We start from the raw sequence: 27144 nt of genomic DNA, 5'->3' as shown, positions 1-27144 counted from the left end.
TAAGCAAAAATAAAACCGGTTTCATCACCATACATATTAATAGTAATTATATATTGTGAAGGAAACCGGGGAGTCAACAGCTCAAGCCCCTAACATGAACACAACAAGAGTGTGGTTTATTCAACCCAAATTCCTTCTACAGTAGCACAAATTAGCACAAGCACAGGTTTCTCTCTCCACAATTCACAATAATCTCTCTCCTTCCAACTCTTACCACATCACTGCCCTCCTCCAGTTAAGCGTTGCCTACCTTCCTCCCAACTCCATCTCATCTGGACAACGGAGTTCGGTCCCTTTTATTGAGGACCTCGGAGTACCAGGGCCACTGCACTGATGGAAGTAGTTCCACGTCATATGGAAGTCCCATTTTAGGTGACACATCTCCCTGCAGCGCCCCCTTGCGGCACCCAGGGGCTCCAGCAGGGTTGTGTTGCAGGACTACACTTCCCAGCAGTCCTTACTGGTTCCATACTGGGCAACGCTATCTAGGGCAGCTGCCATCTAATGTGCTGGGGGAGTAAACAGTCCTTAGTGACATCCTATTTGGCCCTCTTTTCTGGGTCTGATCCCTTTCTCTACCCAGGCCGGGATACCTGTTTGCCTATTAGCCGTCTCCCATCCAGGTAAGGAACCATCCCAGCCCGTCCAGCCCCTGTGGCATCTATATATAGTGATTTTCTAATGTACTAATCATAAACAATGTATGACTTCTTGCATTGGTTCCTAGTATGAGCTCTCATTGACTTAGAGTGGTGTTTTTAATGTTGCTTAAATCTAGAAAAACATATCTTTCTGTGATTTCTGGAATTGAGTGTATTTTTATTGTTGACTTTTATCTCTTTTGTAGCAATAGATGTTTGGGTGTTGTATTATAACTCCTCTATTGTAATATATACAGTATATCTGAAAATAAATCAAATTTCCTAAAAATGTAACTTCCTACATGATACACTCTTAATTTTAACGAAAAGTACATTATAGGAGACAAATTAAAATAAATTATATTTCATCAAAAAGCTCTTAAAAGTGAAAAAATGAAGCAATTTCTATCATAGCAGAATCATAGTAGTGCATCTGGCTATAACTGGCAGCATAGGATTTTGCTTATAAAATATTCCTAAGCACAATTTTTCATGGCAATTAAGTGCCTGCTTAGTTTGGTGTTTATCATTATGAGCATGAGGGCAGAATATGAGCAAATCCAATATTAGGTATTGGGTGTACAGCCACAAGATGAAGAAGAAGCAGGCCATACAGGCACACTAGGCTTGTTCTGAAAACAAAGCCAAAGTTGAAACCAGAAAATCAGAATATTCTAACATCAAACTATAAATGAAATCCTGAACTCAAAGTCAAATGAAATAAAACTGGATTTTGAACTAACCAAAGCTTCATACGTGCACAGTTTATTTTACTGTTTGTATCCACAATGTCAGAGAACCCGGAAGTGCCCAACACTGACCTTTTTACACTTTAACCTGTAATGTCACCTGTCAAAGTGTTAGAAACCACCCACAGAATCCAACCTGAAGTTATGGGGAGTCGCAAAAATATTTTAACATCTTCAACATAATGTTACCCTAAAAAAAATCTTTGAGACATGGAATCAGTGCAAAAAAATCAAGCCAGAGATTTCCAAATGCAGTAAATCTTTAATATCAATGGATTTTATTCCCAATTGGCTACAGCAGTAATGATTTAAGTATATAATAATAAATGGGTGAATACCTATGAGACCAATTAATTGTGTTTATATTTAATTCATTTAGATCACTTTGCAGATATCTCTTTTCACTTTGACTTTAAAAAGTCTTTTTGTGTTGATCAGTGTTTGAAGAGCCAAATTAAACCCACTGTGATTCGATGTTGTATAACAATAAAATGTGAAAACTTTCAAGGCGTGAATACTTTTTATTGGTGCTGTAATTAGTTTGATGAGCTTGTTGCATTCCTGAGATGATAGATAAAAAAAAGGCAAAAGGATGCTTTGATTATAGTAGGGTGTCCTTAATTACTTATCAGATAACAATAACACATGATTTTTCTGATGGTAATTCCAACGTCTCCTCAATTTGTATGTAATAAAAAGACACATACTGTAAATTATAGCTTTAAACTTGATTTATACATGCATATTTTTCACATTAGGTACTCATCCTATAAAGATTTCTGATTGTGTGAATAGTTACCCTGGTTCTGTCTTTTTATTTAATGAGATTAGGCGAACTACTCATTTGTTTTCATTTTTTTTTTCACTAATAATATTTCAGTAGTAGTAAGGTGTTGTACCGTGGTAGCCATTTTTGATACAATGAAAGGTCAAGCAAAATGACACCTGTAATTGGCTATCTGAACAGATTACAATATGCAAGCTTTCAAGGCAGCTCAGGCTTCTTCTTTAGGCAGGTTGTAATGCAAAAACCGAAGAACCCTGTGTTTATAAGGACACTAGAACAGAAATAGCATTGGAAAAACTCTTCTGTGGGTCATCTTCAATGTAAAAAAATAACGGTCCACTCCAGCCTAAGATTCATTTAGAAGGAGAGGAGAACAATATATGGTCAAGATCTTTTGATACAATAACTGTCCAGCAAAGGCTTTTGAAGTTTTTGATGGGTTTTCTTTACAGTGTGGATTGTCTGGTCTGAACTGATAAGACACTAGAGTGTGGTGGTCCCATGATGTTTGCTCAATACCTAGAGGTTATGCTGGGCAGCTCGTGGTGGAACAAGAGTTTAATGGATAGCCAGAATTTCTCCATACTTCAGGATACAGCATGTGGTGTATAATGGGTGATATTTCTGTCTGTCTGGTGCTCTGGTGCTCTGGCCTCTTCACATATCCAGCTCAAAGCAGTCTAACATGCAGCTTGTAATTAAAGGTTCAGCTTCAATTTCAATATTTGTCAGTGTTCTGAGTGGGAGTACTTTAAAAACAGTCCCTTATACAGTTAATGTTAGTAATAGTATGTCATGAGTGTAATTTGTTCTTCAGTTCTACCCAAATGGGAAGATTCACTGAGCCCCTGGATTGCTTCACATTTTTCACTTCCCGGCTAAAGTTGCTTCAGAAACATAAACTATCTGCAGTTAATTTACTGCACTCCAGCACTAACACCAATTTCTAGAAGAATTTTATTCTTTCCAGATCCAACAAACTGCTGTTGTGGGTATCTAATAGCAACTGGCACAAATGTCTGTAAATTAATCCTGCATTTGAGCGCTCTAAAATGGTCAACGATCTTATTACATATAATGATTGTACTCACAGTTATTATACAACATCAATTTGAACACCTCTTAAAATGCGTTTTCCTGTACACTGGGACCAATTTTTCTAATATTATCGAAAATTCATTTTTTAAAAAGGCTAATAAAGTTGAAAGTACTGCTTTGGTAAAAAGTAGTAGTCAGCAGATTTTTTACTTAAATTGATACATTTTACCTGAACTTACAAAATTTTTTTATAAAATAATTGCAGAGTTCCAAAGTGTAACCTCTTTTCTGTAATAACTAAGAACACTAATTAAATATCAAATACTGTGGCTTTAAAAAGGAATTCATTTGCAACACTAAATAAAGTTCAGTTTAATGATTTTAGAGAAAACTGACATTTTTTGACATTTGAAAGACAGGTGTGATTCATTGTTTTGTTGCCATACAAATTTTATGTTCTGAAATATATAGGGTAGCAGAGGGAAACAGGAAACTTTGGAACTAGTTGTTGGTAACCGTAAGGCGTCAGCAGTTGTTTGGGACCAATACGACCTCGTTTAGAACCCCTTGCCATTGGTTGTAATGGAGCAGTGGAGTGGTGCACGACGAGCGTTCGCTATGAAAGCCTTTTATAAGAATGGTGATAGTGTGACTGCTGCACAAAGGGAATTTTGGCATCATTACCAGTTAGGACGTCATGATCATGTCCCGTCATGTCATGCAATTACAACATGGGTGCGTAATTTAGAAAAGATGGGTTCAGCCTTAAAAAAAGAAGTCCCCAGTTGGAGCCACTTTGTGTACCGCCCAACAGTCAATGGCAGCTATTCGACAATTGTTTGGAAGGCACATCATTTGACAAAGCAATGATATTCCATGGATTGCGAGATCCCCAGATCTCACTGTTTGTGATTTTTTTCTGTGTTGACATCTTCAAAATCAAGTGTACCACACACATCGTGCAACCATTGCTGAACTAAAAAAGGAGGATTAAAGAGGAAATTGCTGGCTTTCCTCTTGACTTGTTACATCCAGCAATGCAGAATTTCCATAGCCAGCTGTCAGAATGTGTACGGAGAAATGGACAAGTTTTCATAAAATAACATAAAATGATTATTGAATGAATATTGATTACCATTATTATTTGTATATCATGTACAGTATATTTCATCGTTAAATGTATTTTGTAATGTGTTTATTCATGCATTGAACATCAACTTAAAATTTCTCGTTTCCCTGCACCACCTTGTACTAGGAAATCACATATTTAACCGCATCCTTCTTCATGGAATTTCACAATTAATTTTTGAGAAAAGCAAAAGCATTGATTTTGTAGAGAATCTTATCAAAAAATATCAGTTTTCTTTAGACATATAATAATATCAACAAGGAGAGTCCCATTTGTTGAACACTGAAGTCTTAACTCTGGTACAACAGAATAACATTAATATGAAGAATATTATCAGTTAGAATACACATGTCAGTCATATAAAATTATACACATTGTACGAGCAAAAAACACATCAGCATCACGCAAAAACGGCACCTTAAGGACAGACAGAACAACAGGTTGGGGTACCACATTGGTAAGCCCTGTTTAATGGTTCAAACTCAAAATAATGTAAATGAAATGATCACAGCCATGGTTTAGATTGCTGTTCTCAAACTGAACTGCCATTTGCACCGAGTAGCTGGTATATGGTGGGTTTTTTTGGAAAGGGCGGTTATGGAGTGTCAGGTGAGTTGTCTTCTGAGATTTGCAATTCGGAAACGTGGATGGAAAAGGAGAAGGAGTTAGCAACAGCACCCTCTCTCGACTTAGAGTGGTACTGTTTATGTTTTAAGAGCCTTGAAGGCGTACCTTAGGTACACATGCATGACAGCACATAGATGTGGTCTGTCAAAGAAAGCTGCATTTCTGCAGTGGCCATTTCCCTCTGAATATGAACTCCCTTTAAAGTGGGTGCCAATCTCATCAGTAGCACTACCACAGGTTTATCTTAGTATTAGGGTTGCTTATTAAATAACAATATACTGCAACACTGTATTCAAAGAGGTTATCAATGATACAAATCTCCCATTTTTACAGGTCACTCGAAACACCTACAAAACTGAAAACTAAATTGGGATAAAGACAAGCTGAACGTTTTGTGACATCTATGACCTACTTGCACCTGTTTGTGGCCATGCACAGTAGAAAAAAAAAATTCTGAAATATCTACCATGCAGCAGTGAAACCTCAGACTGAGCAATAATACATGCACTGCACTGAATGGGTCAATCTATACTATTAGGTGTGTCTATTAAATAACAAGACTGATTAAATAACTCACCTTTATTTATATGTATTACAAATTTAATGCTTGTCCCCTTCAACTCTCCATTTGCACTAATACATTGCTGCAGTCTTGTTTTCCACAGTAAATCAGTTTCTGTCAGCTGTTTTAACACATCCGGCGTTTTCTTCTTTACAGCATCAACTGATTCAAAGCGTGTCCCTTTAAGCACTGATTTAACTTTTGGGAAAAGTTAAAAGTCGCACGTTGCTAAATCGGGGAAATATGGAGGATGTTCAAGTGTACTAATGTGCTTGTCGGTCAAAAACTGCTTTACAGAAAGTACTGTGTGAGCATGCGCATTGTCCTGGTGAAGAATGGAACCATTTTCCCACAGTTGCCTTCTGACTTTTTCTCTCAGCTTTATCAAAACTTCCTTATAATAATTCTGTTTAACTGTTGTGCCTTCTGGAACCCATTCCCATTACACCCTTGATATCGAAAAACACAATGATCATGGCTTTGAATTTTGACTTGCTTTGATGAGCTTTTTTCATTCTTGGTCCAGGGTGTTCATCATCTTCGACATTCTCATGTCCCACGCTGAATCTTTTGTGCCACTCAAACACGCGCATGAGACAGGCAGTCATTCCCATAAGCTGTTTGAAAACATTCTGTGGGAGTTTTCTGCAATTTTACTAAAAATGTCTAATTGACATGTTGTTCAACTTTTAAACGTAACATTTTTTCGGCACACTACAGAAAACACAACCAAACTAAATGCCGACTCACAATCAATTGAATGTCATAGAGTGTTGCTGCTTGTCATGCAGGTTCAGATATGTTCAAGGTCACCACGCATACAGTTATAACTGGTTCTGACTACTTTGTTTACTAGGTGGAATCACAGTCTCGTTATTTAATAGACATACCTCGTATCCACACAGTGCTGAGAGGCATGGATAAGCCATTAAAACGCATTTGTGATGAGGAGCAGGGGCTACTCTATAAACAGTGTGTACGCACAAAAAATGTATGCCCGTTTCTTCACATACTTTGAGATGTATAAAAGCTAAAGTTGGAATAAAGCCGCGCACATTTTCACAGTAGCCTCCTGCTTTGCATACACACATTTCTGCTTAGTTTTGCAAACTGGCAGCACCCAGCATCAAAGCAGTGCTACTGTCTCTGTGTCATTTACTTTTCTTTTTCATACTTGTGTCAGTGATACGGGGTTTACAGTATCAAATACATTGAAATTATTTGCATATCGTTTACAAATTTAATTCACTTGATGGTAATTATTCTGTATCAATCAATGGCCAAACTATTCCAACTACCATAGCTGCTTTAGTATTGTTAGAAGACATTGCAAATGTAAAAATTGCAAGAGAGCGTGTATTTACAGATGATGATGATGCCTGGCTTCTAAGTCGATTTCAATTTCCAACAGCTATCCTCTTGTAGCTGTGTGTTGAACTGGCGCCAGCTTTACAAAGGCAAACTTTGTGGAATTGAGCGCTACCTGCTCCTTTGCAAGTTCTATCCACTCTAAGGTTTTTAGCCTTAAGAGCTTTTCAATGTGAACTTGCTGTCCAATCGGGTCTTCCTCAGGCATCACTGAGTCGTGCCATGCCAGCAGTATAGGATGGTATCATCTGCTTGTCATCCAGATATAGAAGATTTCCTTACACTGTGGTTGAACTGGCAAATATCAATGTGCAATTCTCAGCAACGGCCGGCTTTCCAAATGTAATCGGAGTGTTTAACTGCACGCACATTGCTAATGCAATGACGCCAGACAAGCTACATCAGCCAGGGATGAATCACCAAAAGAATGAACTGGTATTACATCATGTATAGCTGGAGAACCTATAAAAGCAGCAGCTCTGCATAGTTGCAGGTGCTTTTTCCAACTAGTGTGGCAAAAGGAAAGCAGCCCTTTTAAGGATAGTGAGTCACAAGAAAAGAGCCATGTAAAGAGCAGAGAATCATTCTGTTGTGGTGTTCGATGCCAATGCTACACTATAAAGGCGCCTTCAGAGAATGAATTTGCTTATGTAAATAGAAACCATTTCCACTCTATTAATGTGCTGCTCTATAGTCCACAGAAAGTGTGCTGTATTGTGCATCGGACAGCATTACAACTTTGTTTGAATGTTATTAGCAGAATGTAAAAACAGATAATCAGATGCAGGATTTATTTTTTAACCAATTCATTTATTTTGTGGTCAATATCATATATTTAGCCCTTCTGTTTCTAAGATAATTGGCCACATCTCTTACAGCGAGCATGTCAAACTCACTACCATCGGTGGGCCATTTCGACTGACATACGTGCGTCAGCGGGCCACAATGTAACAAATACTATTATACTATTACAAAGTTACTGTAGCTTTCTTTCCAATACTGAAAACTTGTTACACTTAAAGTTTAAAGAAAAGCAATTTATTTCCATAAAATCTCCGTACAACAGCATGCAATTAGAGTCTTAGCCTCTTAGCTAGGTCCTTATATAGGAGTCTTACAGTCTGAGATCTATTTCTTTTGACCTGACACTTAGCATCTCTTGTTAGTAACCAATTCGTCAATATCAGGGTTGAAATCTTGTGCAGCTGCAACTTTTATAATGGATGAAAGTTGCTTGACAGTAAGTCTTGAGCGATGTGGGGTTTTGGTAGGTTTCATTGATGAGAAAAATTTCTCACGAAGGTAAGTGCTTTCGAACATAAACAGTACTCTCGATGTCAACTTACAGATCTGCACATATGAGGGTGGCAGGTAAGCGTACAAGCCTGGCACACCAACTTTGTTGCGTTTTTCCTTCAGAATAGAATCTGACTGCAGTTTAATCAATTCTATTTGGATATTCTCAGGCACATTCTCAACATTGTAAGAGTATGGTGATGTAAACAGCTTCTAAGTCCTGTTCGTGTGAACTGAAATCACGAAAACGCTCACTGAATTCATTGCTCACTAATACAAGTTGAAAAACAAATCCTCCAAAAATCTAATTTTACTTTACTAAGGTTATTTCAAAGTTTATATTGTAAAATAAGCCGATATGCAAAAGCCCTTGAACTACACTAATTTTACAAACTCAAAATCACAAAAATTTGTTAAAAGACAACTCACCAACTTCTCGCGTACACTTCAGATCTTCAGCTATAGTCTGCACTAACTGTTTGTTACAATACTAGCACAAAATTACATAAAAATAGAGCAAAAAAAAAAACGTGAAAATATCCATCCATCCATCCTCTTCCGGTTATCCGAGATCGGGTCGTGGGTGCAGCAGCTTGAACATAGATGCCCAGACCTCCCTCTCCCCGGCCACTTCTACTAGCTCTTCCTGGGGAATCCCGAGGTGTTCCCAGGCCAGCCTGAACACCTCACCAGGGAGGCATCCAGGATGCATCCTGATCAGATGCCCAAGCCACCTTATCTGAATCCTTTCGAAGCGGAGGAGCAGTAGCTCTACTCTGAGTTCCTCCCGGATGACTGAGCTTCTCACCCTGTCTTTAAGGGAAAGCCCAGACACCCTCCGGAGGAAATTCATTTCAGCCGCTTATATTCACGATCTCGTTCTTTCGGTCACTACCCACAGCTCATGACCATAGGTGAGGGTAGGAATGTAGATCGACCAGTAAATTAAGAGCTTTGCCTTACGGCTCTGCTCCTTTTTCACCACGACATACCGATGCAGAGCCCGCATCACTGTGGACGCTGCACCGATCCGCCTGTCGATCTCCCGCTCCATTATGTGAAAATATGCAAGATATTACTACTCGTGATGCTCAGTTCTGCCCAGTGGCCAGTCTCAGCAACCCAGCCAGTAGTGTTGCCTGCCAGGCTGCTGCAGCCTAGCACTTCAGTTACGACGTCGAGGCTCATTAACTTTGGTCAAGGCTCATGGGGGTTAGGGCAGTGTTATGCCTAGGGTATCAAAGAGCCGACGCCGCAGCTGCATCTATACTAGCAGATGATGTTTCTGGTACTGTAATGCTATGGGAAAACGCGCTTTTGTCAGAAGGTGGAAGTAAGAAAAGTCAATAAGAACCGCTGAAGATGCAGAATGATTAAATCACAAACGATAGTAATTATTTTGTACAAGTTTAGTGCTAACTAGGATCTGTCATTCGGGCTGCACAGATTTCTGTTGCAGGCCACGTGTTTGACATGCTTGTCTTACAGCATCCACTATTGCATTTTATGACTGAGAACAACATCTGTCAGCACCATCACCATGTGGATTTGTGTCCTCAGCACAGGGTTCACCTTTTGTAATATTGTCTGAAACAGAATAAACAGATGGTGGGCTGCGACTCAGTGTTCACATAGACTTTGATATCTGACGACTTCTTTTTTTATTTCTGGCACTTTACGACTTTTTGAACTTGAACTTTTGAGTGTCTCCGCTACACTGTATCACTTGCATCAATTTTCTTTCGTTGTTTACACCACTGCTTAAGCCAACAAATAGTACGTTTTTCTTTGCCTCCGCTTCACATTCACTGAAATTCTTTTTTTCCATGTGCTATTGCCATTGTCTTTTAACAAAGCACTGAAGAAAAGGGGCTATTTATATTGATTTTCATATTAAAATCTACGAAATTCTGGGAGGAGTCAGGGTGGGGCTGTAAACGCAAGCACATACATTAAATTTCACGTTCGTTGGGATTTCTAAAGAGGAAGTGTGTCGAAGTTGGCGTATGCACAGATTTACATATCTAGATTTTTTTGTGCATACACACATTTCAACTTTTGTCCGTACACCTTGTTTTAGTGTGATTTTTATGCAAAGTGTTATACATGAGTCCCCAGGACTTTCAATTGTTCTTCATGAATGAGGAATACCCAGTAAGTGCAGGTCATAAGCTTGCATTGATCAAGTCCCTGCTCCTTTTACATACTGGTAGTCAGTACTACTGATTGGATCAACCCTGCCATGGCTACTCACTGGCTCTGGTGAAGTGCCAGGAAGACAATTGAACTTAACTATAGAGACAGTAAAGGATCATTACCAAGCCTCAAAAGTTAAGAGTGGAGGGCTGCCAGTCTCTTCCGACATCTAGTACCCCCCTCAACCCCAGCCAATGTCCTGCTGGAACCTAGCCCCTTTTTTCCCATAAGATCAGTTTTTTTCAGGATCATAACATGAGCGGATAATGAGAAGTGACTGTACATATTGGCTTTGTCATTGCTCCCAAAATGAGAAATGTGTATTGGATTAAACTGGCCTAGTTTGAATTCAGTGTACTTCCATCTCATTTAGAGTTTCTCCATAGATATACCTCGTCTCCCAGTGTCACAACTGAGTAATGAAACATGAGTGTAGAAAATGGATGAATAAATGAATGGCATTTTTGTCCTTGATCAACATTAAAAACTTTACAATGTTAAAGGGAAAGTGAAATACTAAATAGAGTAGTTATAAAATGGGGGAATAACTGAATGCTAAGTTCAGAAAATAGAAAAACAATGTTTGCAATTCACTATTGGAAGAGGCACATTTGGCTGAAGTAATGGCAAGCAGTTTTTTAGAGTTTTGCTCAGTTGCCTCAAATACTACAGGACCAGGTTTGTACTGTAAATGTAGAATATGACACATAAACTTTGTGATTAGCGCAAATATGAAACAGCAGTTGGTTATTGAAATTCATTATTGCCTCCTGGATCTCTTTTGCAGTGCTTGCAGTCCTTCTCTGTTTTGTGTCAAATTATTATTAAATTGATAAAAGTTTCTGCAGTTAGCGTAATATTTCTTAGGTTTGTTAAACTGAGACTGTAATTTTAAAGTTTATTTACATTTTGTTCAGTGTTAATGAAAGCACTTCAATGAGAGTCATGGAATATTTTTTAATATTTAGTAAATGAAGTGAAAGTTGTTCATGCATTATGAAAGATCCACCATAATGGAATGATTTGATAGTCTCTGTTTTTAATCACCGTACAGTATATATTGTAATAAAGACGTAATTTAACATTTTGACTGCTATTGCATTTTCTTAAGCAGCGTGAAATACGTCTTCTGCACTACCATATTGTGCGGCAATCATGAACAATTTTTATTATGAAATTAGTAGGAACTATACCCAATGAAATGGATCAGTTTCCCAGGAAAAGCACAGGTGTAGAAGTAAAATTAAAAGACAGTGAAGGGAAGGCATGAAGGAGAGCGATTCATTAACCCTACTCTAGAGTCACTTTAAAATTATCTTAATGATGTGAGTGCCTTACAGTATGGGGCACGTTCTGACAGACTTTGACATTTGGCAGATGGTGTGCATGTTACAGCTGTCAAAATATTATCATTTTTGACAGTTCATTATGTGAAGAGAAATGAGTTAAAGCAAGCTGAATCAGTGCCGACCTCAAAATGTAGTCTAAACCATTATTCAGCATGACATTAAACCTGTTTAAAAAAACCAAGCGCTTTCAGATATGCTTGGCATTATTTGATTTTCATTAAAAAATGCTTCCGTTATATTGTGTCACAGGCCTTTAATGTAATTAAAATGATTAATTCTGGAATATTTTATGAATTCATTGGTTGTATTACAGCTTCATACTTGTATCTATATTGCTGGTCATGTTTTAGTCATTTTTGTTGAGTTATGTCTTTACTGCACATTCATTTATTCATTCAATGTGAAATATGAGTGTAACTTACTTTTTACTTATTCAGACTCATTAAAATGTGCCTGATTTTACTCTTTTTTTGACTATTTTTCTTTTCCTATTTTTTTGGTTTCAAGGACCGGGAGTTCCATCTGTAACAGTACATAGTACTGCTGATGAAGACAGTGAGTAAAATGACCTTTTATTAAGACATCTTGGGTTGAAGCAAATTAGAAAAATGTAATTACATGTATTACATCTGGTGTATTATTTACATATGCTAATATAAATGCTGCTTTGCTCTTGTGACACCTTCTTTCCACAAAACACTTTTTCAGGCAAAAGTTGTTAAATTATTTTGTATAGTTTAATTTATAAGATGTTGTAATCCTGAATATTTTGGATGGATCTATATATTTAATAGTTAACCTGACCTGTGCGCAAATTCATTTATTTTTATTTCATATTTATAATTTATATCGGTGGACTAGTGATCCACCCACTGTTGGTTTCTGTCTTTCACCTTGTGCTAATTGATTAGGCTCTGGCATTTCAGGGCCTGGAACTGAATTAAGTTTCAGAATGAATTGATGGATCATGAATTTATTATAAAACATTCTAATAAAGAATTATAATTACCATGTTCCAGTATGTAGATGAATGAAACAATAGTAATAATAATTCTCATTGTAGACAATATTCCTTGAATTAATTAATTATGTAATTGCAAATGTGTTTTATATTTGAATGTGTTTGCTTAGCTGACACTTTTATCCAAAGTAACCTACAAAACAGGTCATCATAATTGAGTAAATGTGAGTCTGGTGTCTGTTTTGAAAGAAGTGTTATGCAGCAAGGTTACAAAATTGATCATCACAAATGAAGAAGTGAGAATAAAAAACACAAATCAAAGCCAATATCGGTTAAATGGAAAAATTAGCAAAAAACAGAGTCTTCAGATGCTTCTTAAATACATTGAGAGCCTGAAGTTCAAATGGAGATGGGCAGGTCATTCCACCAGCTAGGAGCTACGCATGAAAAGAGTCTGGATTGAGATTTGATGCCTCGCAGAGGTGGCATCACCAGACGGCATTTGTCAGTAGATCTGATTGGGCCAGAAGGAGCCTTTTACCTCTCAAATGTCTCAAAAATATATATAGGTGTTGACCCATTGGCTACTCTGTTGGCAAGCATCAAGGGTATGACCTTAAAATATGTAGCCACAGGGAGCCAATGTAGTGATCTGAAAAGAAGAATGACATGTGCTCACCTCAGCCACATTAACACCAGGCATGCCACTGCATTTTGTGTCATCTGCAGCAACTTGCTGACATAAGCCAGTATACGCGTATGCAGGGAGCTGCTGTAGTCTAGACATGTCAAGACCAAAGGCTGGACCCGGAGTTATGCTACATGCATTAGATAGTTTGGAGGAAACCCATACGGACACAAGGAGAGCTTGCAAACTCCACACAGGAAGGATCTCCTCATTGCAATTCAACATTGCTACCACTGTGCCCTTGTGCTGCCAAGTCATAATCATAAAATCATATATTTTATGTAATTAAACTTTAATCTTATTTCCAGTAATGCTATTGTTGGAATGTACTTCATAGGAGCCACCTACTGATCCCAACATTCTGTTCTGTTTATTATCATTATTATTTGTGCAGATGTGACTGTGTCATATTCTAGTGTTACTCATTGAATTTTACATCATATTTCACTTTCTCACTAAGCTGCTTGGCACAGACTTGAATTTTTTTGTAGGTAACTTGAATTTGAATAATGAATTTGAGATAACTTTCAGCAACATTTTACATAGTGTCTGTTATTATCGGGTCCTGTAGTAATGAAGTAATCACTGAGTTTTTGACAATGTGACTGGACATTGCAATATACTTATTGTATGTGTCTCATTACAGTGCATTTTTATACAGTACTTACTTTCGTGTTTATCATAGCACCGGAGAGTGACAACACGTTGCATGTTGGTTGGACATACAATTAAGAATTTTGACTTTACAAGTATTGATACCATTACACTGGTATTCCTCTCACATTCCTAAGAGATGAAGGTAACGCTACCTGGTGACTTTACATTAGTCCAGTATGATGGTTCCTTTTAATTGAGTGCCCTGTTACCTATTGTGCCTGAATTCAGAGAATGAATGAATGTGTAAGAAATTTTAGCCCCCAAGAAGAGACCACTAGTTTATCTGACTTGTTAGTTAATGGCCGAGTTGTCCCAATCTCTCATGCAGACATTTCTTTATATTTCATCAAGGTATTTGCTTCAACAACTGGACACAATACCAAAATTCTGATGCTGGCTTTCACTCTGATTTCCAGCCATGTCTTTGGATCTGCAACTTCCTTGTTAATTAATACAATTGTGCTGGTTCAACTTTGCCAATGCCTTTGCAGATTTTTATGGCCAGAATCAGGTCCCCGCATACCCTTCTCTGATTGTTCCTAAAGAGTTTGAGGACTTTTATCATATTACAGTAGAACATACTGTTTGGTATTTACAATGTAACAATTTTCTTTGACATTTTTAATTGTCTCTGTATATTACCTGTAAGTGAAATTATCTGTTTTATAATATGCTTCCTGTATTGTAATTTATAATGTCTGGTTTTACAACTGTATAAATCATTTTAATTATGAGTTAGTCCAAAAGGTTGCCCAGCTAAGGAGTTTCTCCAGACTCAATATGATTCATTTTGCCTGAAATTTTCCATCAATTACAGCCCATTAGTGCTCTATGATGAAATAACAGAAACAGTTAAACCATACATACAGTAGTTTACATACAGTATATCAGCACACAAATTATGTTATTCCCCAAATAAAACAGAACTAGGTTTCATACGGCAATATAAGGCCATTATTATTGAGATCAAGGCATTTGACAGCAGTAGAGACTATGTACAGTGGTGTGAAAAACTATTTGCCCCTTCCTGATTTCTTATTCTTTTGCATGTTTGTCACACAAAATGTTTCTGATCATCAAACACATTTAACCATTAGTCAAATATAACACAAGTAAACACAAAATGCAGTTTTTAAATGATGGTTTTATTATTTAGGAGAAAAAATCCAAACCTACATGGCCCTGTGTGAAAACGTAATTGCCCCTTGTTAAAAATAACCTAACTGTGGTGTATCACACCTGAGTTCAATTTCCGTAGCCACCCCAGGCCTGATTACTGCCACACCTGTTTCAATCAAGAAATCACTTAAATAGGAGCTGCCTGACACAGAGAAGTACACCAAAAGCACCTCAAAAGCTAGACATCATGCCAAGATCCAAAGAAATTCAGGAACAAATGAGAACATAAGTAATTGAGATCTATCAGTCTGGTAAAGGTTATAAAGCCATTTCTAAAGCTTTGGGACTCCAGCAAACCACAATGAGAGCCATTATCCACAAATGGCAAAAACATGGAACAGTGGTGAACCTTCCCAGGAGTGGCCGGCCGACCAAAATTACCCCAAGAGCGCAGAGACAACTCCTCCGAGAGGTCACAAAGACCCTAGGACAACATCTAAAGAACTGCAGGCCTCACTTGCCTCAATTAAGGTCAGTGTTCACGACTCCACCATAAGAAAGAGACTGGGCAAAACGGCCTGCATGGCAGATTTCCAAGACGCAAACCACTGTTAAGCAAAAGAACATTAGGGCTCGTCTCAATTTTGCTAAGAAACATCTCAATAATTGACAAGACTTTTGGGAAAATACCTTGTGGACTGATGAGACAAAAGTTGAACTTTTGGAAGGCAAATGTCCGTTACATCTGGCGTAAAAGGAACACAGCATTTCAGAAAAGAACATCATACCAACAGTAAAATATGGTGGTGGTAGTGTGATGGTCTGGGGTTGTTTTGCTGCTTCAGGACCTGGAAGGCTTGCTGTGATTGATGGAACCATGAATTCTACTGTCTACCAAAAATCCTGAAGGAGAATGTCCGCCATCTGTTCGTCAACTCAAGCTGAAGCGATCTTGGGTGCTGCAACAGGACAATGACCCAAAACACACCAGCAAATCCACCTCTGAATGGCTGAAGAAAAACAAAATGAAGACTTTGGAGTGGCCTAGTCAAAGTCCTGACCTGAATCCAATTGAGATGCTATGGCATGACCTTAAAAAGGCGGTTCATGCTAGAAAACCCTCAAATAAAGCTGAATTACAACAATTCTGCAAAGATGAGTGGGCCAAAATTCCTCCAGAGCGGATGTAAAAGACTCATTGCAAGTTATCGCAAACGCTTGATTGCAGTTATTGCTGCTAAGGGTGGCCCAACCAGTTATTAGGTTCAGGGGACAATTACTTTTCACACAGGGCCATGTAGGTTTGGATTTTTTCTCCCTAAATAATAAAACCATCATTTAAAACTGCATTTTGTGTTTACTTGTGTTATATTTGACTAATGGTTAAATGTGTTTGATGATCAGAAACATTTTGTGTGACAAACATGCAAAAGAATAAGAAATCAGGAAGGGGCAAATAGTTTTTCACACCACTGTATATGGATATGTATAAAAGAGAGACGAACAATGGATAAGCATCCCATCGAGGCTTGGTTCCTGCCTTGGTCCTAGAGCTACCAAAATATGTTTCAACACCTTGCAATCCTATAATGAAATAAAGGAGTTTCTTACATGCATGAATAATTAGTTAATAAATTAGTGTGGCAGGCTGTAGTGTCGCTAGCGTATCGGTAGCTCATTTCCCCAATTTGCCCATGAACTTGATGTTAGCACATTGTTCGAACTGCAGTATTGCGCCAAATGACTATGCACAAGTCTAACTCAAATGGTTAATTAAAGCAACTTGTCTGTAACTGGTCTATAGAAGTCCTGCGCTCCCTCCACAACATTTTGTTCGTAATCTGATCCCTCACTCTTCCGCTATATCACAATTCGTGATTCCTTGTATAATATTTAAAACTTTAAAGTAAAATCTAATAAAGAAGTATCATCACATTCTCACACCCAGTTTAGGGTGTTGTGGGCCTATCCTAATAGCAACAGCATAAGGTGGAAACTAATACTGGGTGGAGCACTAGTCAGTCAGTCTCAGGGTTCACACACACACACACAGTGGGGCCAATTAGAAAAACCGATACAGACATTGGGGAGAACATGCAAACAACATAAAGTCAACGGCCAGATTTGGGATTCGAACCCAGGATTGGATCCAATAGTTAGCGGTGCTAACATCGTAAAATTGGCAGTGTCTTTTACAATTTAATGACGGAGGCCCAATACATATTTTTGAATACACTCCCTGAATATAATTACATGCTCTCCTAATGGCAATAAATGTCCAAGTCACTAAAACAAAGACAATAACTTATCACTTAGTTCGTCTAAGAATGCAGTCTGACTTTTTTTTTATCATTGTATCGTATCACACTTCACATGCTCACAGAGTCGTGAATCATCATTGACTCTTTAAACAATTCAGCTTTAGAATGACCAGGATTCTTGATCTTTTGTTTACAGCATTTATCATTTATCCAGTATGAATAAAATGGATATTAAACAATGTGAAGCCGCATTGAATGTAAATTACTTTTGAATTAAAGGCTACTGACATATGTGTGTGTATGAAAGCATAATAACTTCTGGTAGAGAAAATGTGTTGTACACATTAATCAGATAAGTGCAGAAGTAAAAATGTGTTACTTTGTAAGGTAAAGATAGAGGTTAGATATGCTTTTGTTTATTTTTGTGCTAGCTCAGGCACAAAATGTGCCAATCATTTCCTTGATTTAATCTGAAAATAGGATAAAATTACTTGAGCAAGATAATCTTTCTCCCACTGGGTCCTTGGCATTGCTGGCACGGTATTGTCTAAGACCAATGATTTAACGCAGTAAGCAGTCATAGAAAAGCCGATTTTTATGTAAGCAGAACCTGCAGGTAGCCTGCAGATGTTTATCTGAATTATTTACAGTCTGCAACAGTGAGCAGAATGGCATCATTTTTAAACATTATTACAGCTCAATATGTGTTTGTTTCTCAAACTTGACCTAAATACTAATGGGGTTGTTTAAGGTTTTCATTTTTACCCAAAATTATATGTAAGGATCCTTTTAAATAAGCTGTAATATGGAGCAATGTTCCATCTAATTTGAATATCTTTAGAATTACTCAACACGCCCTATCTATTTTCAGAATCATTTTAACTTTAAAAAAAAAATCACTCAGAATTAAAGTAAAATAATAAGTAGCCTAAAGTCCTCATAATTGTTAATTAGTTCTTTTCCTTTGTTTGTTTTTTTTTTTGTTCTCATTGTGTTTTATTTAGCTCTTTACCAAAAGATTAAATTAGTTGCATTGTATGAGCATCTATCAAAAGCAGTAAAACTGATAATTGTATTTAACATGAAATTATATAAACTTAATAACTTAAATATTAATCTTCATAATTTAGTACTAAATAGTTAATGGTCAGTGTACATACCACTCCCTGCTGCTACATATTACATACAGTGTGCTTTCATTATTCAAACCAAGTGCCCAGCAGTGTGCCACTTTGTATACTCCTACCTGGTTTATAAATATCCATCCATCCATTATCCAACCTGCTATATCCTAACAAAGGGTCACAGGGGTCTGCTGGAGCCAACCAGCCAACACAGGAAACAAACACCAAGCAGGGCGCCAGCCCACTGCAGGGCACACACACCAAGCACACACTGGGGCCAATTTAGGATCGCCAGTCCACCTAACCTGCATGTCTTTGGACTGTGGGAGGAAACTGGAGCACCCGTAGGAAACCCATGCAGACACAGGGAGTATGCAAACTCCACGCAAGGGAGGACCTGGGAGGCAAACCCAGGTCTCCAAACTGCGAGGTAGCAATGCTACCCACTGCGCCACCGTGCCGCCATTTTAAATATTGTATTTCTCAAATAATTAAGTAGTTTGGTTTAGAAAATAGATACTGATCTCCTGTGTAGCTCCCACCCCTGGCATGCGGTGCGTCAGGTTGGATACGTTATTGGGAATATCCTTTCTTTCTCAAATTATTTATTCCTGCTGATAGAAAACCCACCTAATAACTCTTGGTCAAACTGTTTAGGCAGATAAACATATGTTGTTGTGATACTGGAGTTTCGTCCAAGGCAAAATAAGCTGAGACCTCCAAAAAAAGGTAGGGAGCTGGCCAGAAAACTACCTGAAGTAGGCTCAAAAATTGGGAACTGGCAAAAACAACAAAGTAATAGTATTAAAAACCAACGAAAGCCCAACAAGGAAAGGAATAACCATAAACCTTTGGCTTTTATAGAAAGAACAAATTGAGAATCTTAATAAACATAAAGGATTTATTTTACTAAAAAGGAAAACAACGAAAAGTTCAAAAGAGGTACAAAGGAATTTGCTACAAAGGCAATCATAAGCAAAGAAAGTCCGAATACAAACTCCAGAAGTAGAATCTTTAATACAACGTAAGAAAATTTCAGAAAACCAGAGAACACTAACAGCAAGAAACATACTACTTACAAAAGCCACTAAAGATGCGTAATTCCCACTCCTAGGCCTTCTCAACTTACTTATGCCACCAGAGGGAGCGCCCAAGAGTGGTGAGGTCAGGGTGGTCATCTTTTCTGCCCAAATAAATAAGTTAATCCCAAGAAGATAAAACCTGGTGCAATAAAGCCTAATTGCCAATCAAAAATCAAAGTCAATTTGAAAACCGATAGTTTAGAAGTTTAGGAACTAGAAATTCAACTTAGAGTCCGTTTGAATTCTTTATCTAAATCAAGATTGCAAAAGAATTGTTGCACCAGCATTTAAGGGTTTGCACTGATGAGGTAAGACATAGCACCATCTAAAACCACGTTCCTTGGCAACTGGAAGCAGCGTATTGGTAATGGGAATGATATCATGGTGGCGCCTACATGCAAAACAAAATAATGCTGCAGGGCAGTGAAGCAAATAATGACTACTGTATAATCAGGAACATTATACTACAAAGGTAACTGCAAAGAAATTTGTCCAACATAAATAAACCCATATTCCTATGCATGCTTTTGCTTAGAAGAATTATTGCTAAGAGATAAAAAAATCTGAATATCTCATAATGCTACCCGCAAAGAAAATAATTACATTTAAAGAGACAGCACAATATTATTTAATACCATACCATTTTCTGTGCCCACTTAATCCTGAGAAGGGGCTATACCCTATCCCAACAAGCATAAGGTGCAAGGCAGAAACTGTCCCCCTAAACAGAGTACTAGCTCATCGCAGGGGAACACACTCCTTTACATGTACATACCACACACTTACTGTGGCCAATTTAGCAACACCAATCTACCTAACCGGCATATCATTGGACTGTGGGAGGAAGCTGGAGCACCCGGAGGAATCCCACACAAACATTGGGTGATCATGGAAATGCCAAGAAGGGAGCATAAAGGGCATGAACCACTATTTTCCATACTGTGATTCAGCAGCGTTACCACTGCACTACTGTGCCACTCCACGATTATCAATTCACATACTATATCAACTAAAAGAAATAAAAATTAAAAATAAACAAAAACAACAACCTATAGAAACAGAAGCATTGTCATGTATACAAAGTACAGTGAAATTCTTACTTGCATGTGCCATTCAACATGTAACATGGTACCATAATTAATGAGTACTACATATGAATGAAGCATCTATTTATATATAGTATGTATTGTCTTGATTCCTATGTTATGATTTAACTGAGCTTCACTATACTCAGGGCCCAGGTTTACCCAAAAACTAGGCCGCAAAGCTCCAAATATGTTTTTTTAAGAAAAATCAGTCTGGCCTCAAACTTATTGCACACTTATTGGCCTGTACAGGTGGAAAAGGACCAGACCTAAGAACAAATGTAGTGCATATCAAAAGAAAAGATGAGTGGAAACCAAATACACTGTTGATCCCAAATAACAAAAACAAAGTGCCTATATATTTTAAAGATTTTGTTAACAAAATTCATGAACAAAAGCTAAAGGCAAAAAGGGATATGCCTAAAAAGGCAAATTTAAGCAAATGAAGGCAAATCCAAAATCCAGAAAACTAAATAATTTAAACAGAGCCAAAATTCACCACCAGGAAATAATAAAGAAAATAACACTTACGCAATCAAAAATCAAATAAGAAGCTGAAGAATCAGAAATACAAGCCACAGGGTCCGATCACTAATGCTTATGTAAAGCTGGAGGCGTTCCCACAACTGGGACCACCCTCTATGTTCCACATGTACATACATAGAAGAAATAATTAATAAATACATAATTAACATACAACAAAGTAATACAATTTGAAAAATACAATTCATTTGCAAAGTATACAAAGACATTATACCTCAAAAAAAGAAAATAATAATTTTAAATAAAAGAAGCATGAGTAAGGAATAAAACCTGGCTATACCATAATCTAATATTTATCTGTCTTTCTTATATAGCATCTTTCACATTGATCAATCTTATATAATGCCTTTCAGAATTTTATATAATGCAAAGGTTTACAGTTTTGATTTTTGTTGTAAGAGGTGACCGGGCAGGAAGACAACTCGTATAAGCCAAGAAAGGTTGGGTTATCACCCTGGTAACCCCATTTAATTATAAACTCAAAAGACAGCCAACAATGGCTCAAACAAAAATAGATTTGTTCAGCAGCAATGTAGTTAGTAGTAAGAGCTCTATCCTCTGCGGTAGCCTGCATACATTGCCAGCTTCCCGGGAATGGCTCAGCTTTATATGCTGGAGACCAGAAGGGGTGGAGTTTTTCTTGGTTGGGGGTTAGGGTCAGTCGTCCTTCTTGGGCACTTTGTCCCAGGGTGGTATTGCTTACCTTATTAGAGCCGGGAAGGTGGTCCCCAGACGTGTGTGCATGATAAGCTCTTTGGTGTTTACCAACTAAGGCATTCAGTATTACATTTCAGGCTAAGTTTCAGGTTCATGTTCACATTTAAATTTATTGTTGTATACATAATACAAAGAAACTGTTACTCACATTGCTCCTACAGACAGTATAGTACAACGCGCTTATGGTTTATGAGGAAAACAAAATGTAAAATTATCTTACATTTACAATTTCATAATGCTTTTTGTGATAATGTACTTGATATATATTTTTTTTATTATTATTAATTTTATTGCAATCCATACAAAGCAATCAAGTTTTTACAAAAGAAAAATTAAGTTAAGAACAGGTCGGTCCCCAGCCCTGAGAGAGAGAGCAAGACAAACGGCGTGAAATTTAAGGCTTGTAAACATACCTAAATTAATAAGAATAGTACAGTATAGTACAACATGCTTATGGTTTATGAGGAAAACAAAATGTAAAATTATCTTACATTTACAATTTCATAATGCTTTTTGTGATAATGTACTTGATATTTTGATTCATTATTACATAAATAGCTGTAAACGTGAGAGGAGATCATTTAATACATTAACTTTGTCTGATCAGCTAAAAGATAAGCTATACCAGTATTTGATTGCTACTTTTTAAAAGTTACAAAAATGTTCTCTTCAACTTCATGACTAGTTTCACGTCAATATAGGAGTTTATTTCAAGACCTCTTGTGGGAATTACTTTGCCCTTACTTTCACCAATGTCATGCATGGACAACATGATTTACTATTAAGTGAGAAAAGTCCTGTTTAACCACAATTATGAGTGCTTTTGTATTATTTTGAACTCCTGTATTAGTTCTGCATGTCACCTTCTTTGTTCAGAACTAAGATGTGTCATTTAGTCTCTCCATGTATACTTAGTTGTTTTTCCTTTAACAATGTATCCATCACTATATCATTTGTTTGTAGCATTGTAATCAAAATACTCTACTGCAGTCCACTGCTATATTATAAAACTTCAGTGTAGCATTCCTTGATTCATATTCTACTGTTTTTAAAATATATGTACCTTTTTAATTGCTTCTGTGCAATGAGTGTAGCATAGCAATACTGTGTCATCATAAATTGCTAAATGTACTCTGTGTAATTAGTAACTAATGGTTTAATTTGTCATGAGCCTTTGTTAAATTATTAAATGGTTGCTGAATGTTTAACACAGGAATATTTTTTAGATGTTTGCTGAATTGCATCATAGAAGCTCATTGATTGCTCAAAAAAAGAAATCAAATCAGGATTATTACATTATACCTGTTGTTTTATTGTGCATGGTAAAACATCACTGACAATAGGTCACTGAAAATATGTTTTTTTTTTTCCTTAGCAGAGATTTTATATTTGGAGACCAATGACAATGTGCGGAGATCTCTTGATTCCTTCCAGATGCCCAAAGTGGAATATCAGGATTTTGTGGTATCCGATTACCGTAAGCATTTCTGTTGATTAAATTCTTACCTAAATCTTTAATAGTTTACAAATTTTGTAATGAATACGTGCCTGAATTTTTTGTAGAAAATCAACTCACTTCAGGTGTTTTTGGACAGCTTCCTTTTATTTTTGGCATGAAAATAATCCTTCTTTTTGCATTTACCTTTTCCTGTAAGATTTACAGCTGTTCTTTAATGTATTTTATATACTGTAAAATGAGACACAACAGCGTCAAAGAGTTGGGGCACCACCCTGGTTGCTAATAGATATGGAAAGTTCAGCTGCAGTCTCTACCCCTTTTTTCTTTTTTACATTTTATCATGGTTTGTAAAACACCACACAGCAGACAAGTGAGCTTCTCTTCTTTTGGTGATTTCCGAAGCTCCTGTGTTCCATATTTCTTGCTGCTGAATTGTATTTCCGGATGAACTTTCACTGATTGTCAGCTCTCATGCACACAAAACCTGCCCCTACAATTAAAGACAAAATTTAAACAGCTTTTATATTATAAAGAACAACAATAACAACAACATTTATTTATATAGCACATTTTCATACAAATGATGTAGCTCAAAGTCAAGTTGTTGACTAGATGGACTGAGATTATGCAAATGAAGGCTACAACTGAAAATTGCTGGAAAAGTTGCATATTATGATGTGACCTTTCATTTCCTGATCTCTCTTTCTCACCCTCACATTGGTATCCTTCCTTCCTTTCCTTTCCTTATCTTTCCTTTAGTTAGTTTAGTACTCTACTGAAGATGAGCCCTGACTAGAAACTACCATTGCCATTCAGACACTGTCTATATGTTACTTTTGGAATTTTTAAGGATCCTTTTGCTGTTAGGTGATGATGAACTTCAAAGTTTAAAGCCATCAGGTTTCTTCAGTCACTTTCTGGTGTCCCTGTACCTCTAAGTTCAAATTTCCTTTTAAATGGTCAACAGCATGTATCTGTTTGTATACCAGATGATCCAACTTGCTTTAAATATGGAAATACTCCAGTTCACCCTTTTTCTTAGTATGTGCTGACTTGTAAAATGTCCTACAAGACTCCCACATCTCTCTCATTGATCAGTTCCCTCTGATCCAACTTTAAGTGGACAGCAATATATTACCAACCACTAGCGTCAGTTCACTCAAGATAGATACGAGATCACTTACTGAAAATCTGAAATCTACCCTGTGTAAAAGAGGAAACTGACAAAGATAAAGAGTTGGGGCACCACCTTGGTGACCACTTATAAATGAAGGCTTTAAAAAAACATAAATCATGCAATAATTGCAGAGACATCTACTTAGACACGAGTTTAGGCTAGATGGCCTGTTCCCAGGTTATATGGTCATGCAGCAGGAAGGGGCAGGTTCAGGTGGACAGACAACGGAAGTGACATCAGCGATGAACAGGCTGCCAATCTCCTGTTTTGCAGAGGGAGGAGACAGGAAGGGATTATTAGAACATAGTGCCAACTGTTTGGCAGGTAATTACCATCACCAAAGCCATTAAGCTGTCTCCCTTGCACATGGAACCCGCTGTAGGCATAAGGAATAAAAAAATTTTAAATCAATGAAATAAGGTTGAATGGGAAAATAATGTCAAAGTAGCCAGGAAGACATAAACCATATATTTTAATTTTACGTCTAGCATAACAAGTCACAGTTGACATTAAGATTATCTGTATAATGTTTATGTGCATGTCTTCTGTAATTACACAACAAATAAACATATTTTATGCATCATTCTAAATTTTGGAAGGTCACTCAGGAAATTGCTCTTGTCAGTAGGAATAGATTACAATAATTAGGAAGGTGTTCAGGCCAGATTAGGTGCTGTCATGGAATTTTGATTGTTTATTAGTATTTATGTACTGACAGGTAAACACCTTAGAAAAATAACTGGTAATACATTATTTTACACCATTTAATTTGTGTTTAATTACCAAGTAATTATTCTGTAATCATCTATGTAATTACTTAGTAATTATTCATAGTTATGAAGCATTTATTGTCTAAATGGATTTCTTGGTATACAGTACCCTGAAAAAATATTCAGCCTTCATCTTCGTATTTATCAGTCTTGCAGCTTAATATTTTGATACATTAAATTAGGGACTTTTTTGGTACAGTTATTCTGAGAGCCCCACCTAAAACAAAAAAATAAATACAGACGCAATACTCATGTCATCCCCCTGCCATCCAGGTCTGACCACCTCTGACAGCTGTAATCATTTTCTGGTAAGCCTCTATTAACCTCGCATGCCTTGATGGAGCATTATGTGTTCATTCCTATTTGTGAGATTGCTCTAGCTGTGTCAGATTTTTTGAATGGTGATGGACTGTAATTATAGAGGTTTTCCTGTAGATTTTTGATGGGCTTATAAACAGATATACTGTACATTTCCTTCCTTCTAAGCCGCTGTAGTGTTGCACACACAGTGTGCTTCAAATCATTGTCCAACTGAAATACATATTTTTCCTCAGTTTTGCTGTTCTTGCAGGGTGTCAATGTTTTTTCCAGCATTTTCTGCCAGTTGCTGTTGATGAAAAGCATGCCTGTAATATGATTTTACTATACTACTGTTTAAAGTGAGGATGAGGTGATCTGGTTAAATCAAAGTATTCAATTCACCCCATAAATACTTTTTAGCATAGTTTCATCAGACTATAAGAGTCACTGCAACATATTTGTAGTATAGTCTAGGTGACATTTTTCAGCAATGGTATGGGCTTATGCAAACAAGAGCTTCTTCTTTATTAATCACCTATGCTGACCATTTCTGTGGAATGCCTTGGAGATTGTTGATCCATGCACATCATTTCTAATTAAAGCTGCTCAATACCTCATTCAGAGTCATAATTAGCGTTGTAGTTGTTTCCCTAAAGGCAATGTCATATTACACAACTTTTTCAGAGATTCTCAGTTGTAGACTTCATTTTCATAATCCTAGCAAGTCTTGGCCCGTCGTGTAGTGTGTCATACCCAACAACTTAATCCAACCAGTCTATGACTCACCTCAACAAAAATTAAATAGGTTTGATTTTGTCTTGAGCTGTAGGGGCAGGTTCTGTGATCATGAAAGCTGTTGTGTTACAACCAGGGATTTTTCTTGACCTGTATTTATTTTCTGTGTTATGGTTGTCTTTGTTAATTTTGAATTATTATTTTTCATGTTTTTATGTTATTTTTGTGAGTTTTATACTATTTGTTATTTATATACATTCCCTTTGGTTATTCTGCTCTTCCCTGTACTGTATAGGTGATGCCACAGGAGGTGAGGCCACTCTGACATCGCTGCTGCAGAGTTCTCCTTCTGGCTTTAGAAGCGAGATTCAACAGTAGTGTATTCAGTTGGGTTGACATCAGAGTGGCCCTGCCATTTTGGGTACCACCCACAGAACATACAATAAGCTCATTTAAAATGACGGCATACAATTACAAAATAAGAAAAAAATAAATAGAATAAAGACACGAAAAGTAATATAACAGTAACCAAAAATTGCTCAACTGGATGAACAATGCGTATAATGCAGCTGAAAGGAATAAGGAAGTCGCACACAGAAGAGACCCTTGTCTGTCTTGTGCTTTACGTACCATAATAGAATGGAAAAAAATTAAAAGCAGTGATTTATGCTAAACTCACCATATATTTAAACTCATCATGGAATCAGCTCCATCATGCAGCATG

General features: G+C 37.1%; 1 protein-coding gene across 2 annotated transcripts in view; it reads left to right on the top strand.

The window, feature by feature from the left end:
• Positions 1-27144, top strand: part of dpp6a (dipeptidyl-peptidase 6a) — a 937255-nt gene that overhangs the window by 869973 nt on the left and 40138 nt on the right. Inside the window, exons 17-18 of one of the 2 annotated variants that reach the window (XM_039753634.1) lie at positions 12250-12297; positions 23358-23456. In XM_039753634.1, the coding sequence (XP_039609568.1) occupies positions 12250-12297; positions 23358-23456 (147 nt within the window). Of the gene's footprint in view, positions 1-12249; positions 12298-23354; positions 23457-27144 lie in introns of both variants that reach the window. The other variant, XM_039753633.1, reaches the window with a different exon arrangement.

The sequence above is a fragment of the Polypterus senegalus genome, chromosome 5 (genome assembly GCF_016835505.1).
Source record: "Polypterus senegalus isolate Bchr_013 chromosome 5, ASM1683550v1, whole genome shotgun sequence".
Lineage (NCBI taxonomy): Eukaryota > Metazoa > Chordata > Cladistia > Polypteriformes > Polypteridae > Polypterus > Polypterus senegalus.
The sequence above is the reverse complement of the archived record's forward strand: the minus strand, read 5'-3'. Positions and strand labels throughout refer to the sequence as shown.